Source organism: Rana temporaria, chromosome 1 (genome assembly GCF_905171775.1).
Source record: "Rana temporaria chromosome 1, aRanTem1.1, whole genome shotgun sequence".
Taxonomy (NCBI): Eukaryota; Metazoa; Chordata; class Amphibia; order Anura; family Ranidae; genus Rana; species Rana temporaria.
The window spans coordinates 288,028,899-288,034,898 of NC_053489.1; the positions used below are offsets into that span (position 1 = coordinate 288,028,899).

At 43.3% G+C, this 6,000-nt stretch overlaps 1 protein-coding gene across 1 annotated transcript in view; it reads right to left on the reverse strand.

The window, feature by feature from the left end:
- The window catches only part of FXN (frataxin), a 28,502-nt gene extending 23,527 nt beyond the window's left edge, over window positions 1–4,975 (reverse strand). Inside the window, exon 1 of the mRNA XM_040356916.1 lies at window positions 4,771–4,975. Coding sequence (XP_040212850.1) covers window positions 4,771–4,869 — 99 coding nt within the window. The 5' untranslated portion in view covers window positions 4,870–4,975. The remainder of the gene's footprint in view (window positions 1–4,770) is intronic.
- Between the last annotated feature and the right edge of the window lie 1,025 nt (window positions 4,976–6,000).

Consider the following 6,000-nt stretch of genomic DNA (forward strand, 5'->3'; position numbering starts at 1 on the left):
CGGGCGGTACCTCTCTTGGTGGTGCACCTGAATTCGGAGTCCTTTTCCACACTGACCCAGGGGAGCTCCTCTCCCCTTTTTCCACCCCTCTGGCACCCCCCGGGAGAGTTTGATGGTGCGGCAGTGGTTCATCTGGTCCGGGTCTACGCCTTCCATTGGACGTCTTGGGTGAGTGGCAGTGGGATTTTATACACTAGTCCACTTTTGTAGGAGGTTTACCCACATCCTGCCATCTACCTATATGGCTGTGGGTGGCGGGCCCTCTTTGTGTTCTTCTGTTATTATGTCCCACTTATCTATATGTATCTCTTTGTATGTATTTTCTATCTTACAGAACCTATGGCAGCGTCTAACTAATACTCCCTGAAGAAGACCGCTACTCATAAAAGGTCGAAACGCGTAGGGGTGTTTTTCGCCCATAGTATTTGCATACTTACAGTACTGTTATGCTATGTCTGTACTTGTTCTACCTTGTGTTTTTATTTGCCATGTATGACTTATGTTTTTTACCAAGTTCATATCTTGAGTCCCTACTGTTTGGGGCTTTTTCCGTACAACATATTTAAATAAATTTATACTTTTATACATTTTTTGGTACATTTCTATTCCTTGCTGCAGCACAAAGCCCCTAGGGGTAATTTTCTCTTTTCTCCAGCTGTTATTTGGTGCAGCCTGAGCCCTGGTTCACACTTGAGACTGGCAAAGCCACGTAACGAGTCAAAACACATTCATTTCAATGGGTGGTGTCTAAATCAATGCGACTTAAAGTGGTTGTAAAGGTTCCCGTTTAAAAATAAAAATAACAAACATGTTATACTTACCTACACTGTGCAGTTTTGCACAGAATGGCCCCAAACCACCTGTTCTGGCGGCTCTCTCAGTTCCTCCCCGCAATAGATAGCCCCCTCTGGGAAGCTCTCTCCTGAGGGGGTTACCTTGCGGGCGCGCTCCCGTGTCATACACTCGGCGTCCATAGCCGCCGAGTGTATGACTTGGCCAACCCCCCCCGGTCATTGGATTTGACTGACAGCAGCGGGAGCCAATGGCTGCGCTGCTATCAATCTATCCAATGAAGAGCCGAGAAGCCGCTGAGAAAGTGACGCAGGATCGCATCCACTGAAATTCGGGGCTCGGGTAAGTAAAAACGGGGGGGGGGGGGGGCATACACTGAAAGGTGTTCTTTCACCTTAATGCATAGGATGCATTAAGGTGAAAAAATATGATGGTTTACAACCCCTTTAAGTCTACACTACTTTTCTGGGACTTTGGTACGACATGACTGCAACAGATTGCAATGTTAAATAACAAAAATCGCAGGCAGGTCGCAAGAATTTGGTGGTCACAGCAGTGTGAACCCAGGCTGAAAAATAAAATAATCGTACTGGTTCTTTGGATAACACAGATACTTAAAGTGAATCTCAAACCTCTTTTTTTTGCACTTTCCATAATGTATTCCTCCCCCTCTTTTCAGAATCCCCAAATAAATATATATAAAAATATATTTTATATTTATTTTATATTTTAAGTCCCCCCCCTTTTTTTATATCGAGCCAGTGCTGCACTTCCTAGAATCTTGATAGGCAAGAATGACGCAGCCGTGGTGCCCACAGCCTCTAAGGCAGGGGTCATCAACCCCCGGGCCGTGGCCTGTTTGCAGCCGGGCCGCGAAGGCTGCATCTGATGAGCGACGGTGGAGCGATGGAGCAAGCAGAAAGATGACATCTCTCACTGCCCGCCCGAATCACCGCTGTTCCGTTCTCACAGTGGGAGCGCTATACTGAGGCGAGCGAGCAGAGGATGAGATCATCTCTCACTGCCTGGCAGCATCACTGCTCCTCCGCCGACACAGCACGGAAGAACACTGATACACTGCTGGAGGTTAAGCAGAGAGATATCATCTCTCACTACCTGTGCCCCCCAACCCCCCCAATTACCGCTGTTATCACTTCCCACAATTCCATGTTTTCCTCTGAACAAATGTGCACACCTGTGCTGCAACCACTGCAGTGACAATCTTCATATGGTGGCAGACGATGTGGCAAATGACAAGCTGCATCTCATGGCAAGTGACAATACAAGTGACAATACAAATCTGGAGCTGGCTATCTCTTCTAGGATCTTGCAGTGGGCCCCTTGATGACACAATGCCACACGGCGCAGTGTGTAGTAGATGGCCCTGAAGTCTCCTGGGAATGCAATGCGTGAGTATCCCTTAGTGCAGTAGTCCCCAACCTTTTTGGCATCGGGGACCAGCATTGTTGAAGAAAATTGTGCCAAGGCCCGGGGGGATTTTCGCGGGCAATTTATCGGGGCAATGGCTGGTGTTGGCGCTTCAATCATCCTGGCACATCATTGATATGATGTCAGGATGATTGAAGAGCATTATTTCTATTATTACATTGTAATATATAATGAAATAGTTCAACTCACCATAATGCAGAATGTGCCAGATTGTCACTTGCCACGTCGCCTGCCACCAGATGCAGATTTTCACTGGCCATGTCGCCTGCCACCAGATGCAGATTTTCACTGGCCACGTCACCTGCCGGCAGATGCGGATTCTCACTTGCCACCAGATGTATTTTGTCCCTTGCCACGCATCACCGGCCACCAGATTTGGATTGTCACTTGCCACTTCGCCTGCCACCAGATGCATTTTGTCCCTTGCCACATCACCTTCTAAATGTTTTTTTTCTTTGTCTGAATTTCTCACTTCATGTTCCTCCTCAGTAAGCTGTTCTGGCTGACTAACCCCCAGCCAGATGATGGGGGCAAGCTTACTGAGGAGAAACAGGAAGTGAGAAATTCAGACAAAGAAAAAAAAAACATTTAGAAGGGAAATGGAAGGAAAAGGTAAGTGAACCAACAATGCACTAGCTTAAAGAACCTATTTAGAAAATAAAAAATTAACCTTTACAACCCCTTTAAAAAGAGTACATATCACCTAACAATCTGTAAAAAACTAAAGTTACACCCGAACACATAAAATCCCCACCTCCCAAAAAAAATTTTTTAGGGCTCTCCCACCTCCACTTGTCAGGGGCTCCTATGCGTGAAAACATTGATTGCGATACACGCTACATATTGCCACGCACGCCAGAGTGAGAGCAATAATTATAGCACAAGAACTCCTCCATAACACTAAACTGCTTACCTACAAGGGCTTTGGAAGGATAGCCTATAGAAAATGTAGGGTACTGAAGTTTGTTGTCATTTCATTTCATGGCACCACACAAAATTTTAAGGTTTGACATGTTGGGTATCTATTTATTTAATGCAACCTCATTGTTTATATTCTACCAAAAATTTGGGTCGTTTATTGCACTGGTTTGCCCTAAATATCGCTTTAGTGTTTTTTTTTTTTTACTAACATTTTGCGTTTTCTACCTTTGTGGTAATATCGTGGGACATAAAAAAAAAATGGAGCTACCAATATATTATTCTCTAGGGAGTGTGCTTTCAAAAAATATATAATGTTTGGGGATTTTTTACATAATCTTCAGCGCTAAAATTATTATTTAACCACCTCAATACAGGGCACTTTCACCCCCTTCCTGCCCAAGCCATTTTTCAGCTTTCAGCGCTGTCACACTTTGAATGACAATCGCGTGGTCATGCAACACTGTACCCACAAATATAGCTTTCTTTTGGTGGTATTTGATTACCTCTGCGGTTTTTATTTCTTGCGCTATAAACAAAAGAAGAGGGTCAGGTTTGAAAAAAAAAACAATATTTTTTACTTTTTGCTATAATAAATATCTTTTTTTTTCTCAGTTTAGGCCGATATGTATTCTTCTACATATTTTTGGTAAAAAAAAAAAATTGATTGGTTTGCTCAAAAGTTATAGCGGCTACAACATAGGGGATAGATTTATAGCATTATTATTATTATTATTATTTTTTTTACTAGTAATGACGGCGATCTGTGATTTTTATCATGACTGCGATATTGCGGTGGACACATCGGACACTTTTGACCAGGGCTTTTTTTCAGGGGGAACTTTAAGACTCTTCTACTGTTTGTGAAAAATGGGTCGTGGTTGAGTTCCTGCACCTATTTTCTGAGAAAAAAGCTCTGCTTTTGACACATTTTTGGGACCATTCACATTTATACAGCGATCCCTGCTATACAAATGAATTGATTACTGTATAAACATGACTGGCAGGGAAGGGGATAACACTAGGGGGTGATCAAGGGGTTAAATGTGTTCCCTAGGGAGTGATTCTTACTGTGGGGGAAGGGGGACTGACTGGGGGAGGTGACCGGTGTCTCTATGTACAAGGGACGTTGGTCTCCTCTCTCTGACAGGGTGTGGATCTGTGTGTTTACCTTAATACATAGAATGCAATAAGGTAAAAAAAACAAAAAAAAAACCTTGAGGCTTTAGAACCCCTTTAAGGCTACATTCTCGTGGGTGTGACCGCAGTGCCCTGTATACTTCCATGATAGGTTGGTGGTGGCCGGCTGCACTTACCTGCAGTGATCACTGGTGGACGCACTCTTACATTGCAATGGTGGATCTGACTATCCCTTAGGATTATAATCTATTTTATATTATATTTTGAAGAAATAATGTGAGGTGATAACAAACAGCACAGGAAAGTATAGGAGGTCTATATACTTGTAGACTGACTTTGCTAGTGACACCCTTCCTTGTTTCCCATTGGAGTGTCCAGTCAGGTGACCCTTGTAAGGTGGGCAGACCTTACCCTATGAGACCTGTTTCCTCCCCTGCATTTATGTAATGTAATGTCATGTCATGTACTCACTGTGTATACGGTCCTCACACACAGCCTGGAACAACTGCTCACAGCTCTTAGCTGCCTGAAACCAATGACAGCTCTCAATGCCCTGCATACAGCCCACATTGTCACTGCAAGCACACCGTGTCACATGTACATACACCGGAGTCTCTTCCTCGCTCCTATACATCGGGGATCGATTCCCTGAGTCTATCGCCGTAAGAGCATGTCTGTACTCAACTCTTCTTGTCTATGCGTCAAGTTTAGAGGCGTGTCCTTGCTGCCATCTAGTGGTAGATTTGCAATGTTTCACATTCCTTGAGTGTTGGCTGCTTCGGTGGAAAGTCTCTCTTTCAAATGCAGAGAATCACAGCAGCTACTGTGTTAGCTTCTGACTCTGTCATAGGAAGAACACGAGTGTTTTATAATGTGTCAAAACGGGCATTGAGGCAGGGAGGAAGTTATCAAACATTACTTTATGGGAGAGGAGAGAGAACTTGGTGTGTGTGGGAGGATATGAGAACAACATGCCAAATACTTTCCTCACATTACAGGATAAACAAGGAAGAGAGATAAACTAAATAAATACATAAGGAAGGCCGAGATGTCCCAAAATCTCAAATGCCATATACAGTAAAACCTTGGTTTGAGAGTAACTTGGTTTGAGAGCGTTTTGCAAGACAAGCAAAATGTTTTAATAAATGTTGCCTTGATATACAAGCAATGTCTTGATATAAGAGTAGCATCATGTCGCAACAGAGTATAAAAGAGAAGAGAGGAGCCTCTAAGTGTAGCAATATGGCTACATTTAATGAAGGTACAACATTTAGCAACTTATTGCTACACTTAGAGGTTCCTCTCTTCTCTTTTATACCCTGTAAAAAAAATGCTTTGATATACAAGTGCTTTGGATTACAAGCATGTTTTTGGAACGAATTATGCTCGCAAACCAAGGTTTTACTGTACTTATTTGTGTACATATATATATATATATATATATATATATATATATATATATATATATGTAGCGCCTGGTTACTTTCCAGAACCGGTGCCAGGTTAAATTTAGAGGGGGTCAGAGAGTTAGGTAACTCTGACCATGTTAATTTGTTCAAATTTAGGCCTCTGTCTCAGCTTTGGCTGTGCTGTGGGCTCATTCTGTCATTTCTGGGGTGCTGATCACACCCCAGGTCGGCAGGTGGCAGCAGTGGAGTCAAGGATTGGGTGCTCTTACCCAGCAGCCTATCAGGGGGAGTT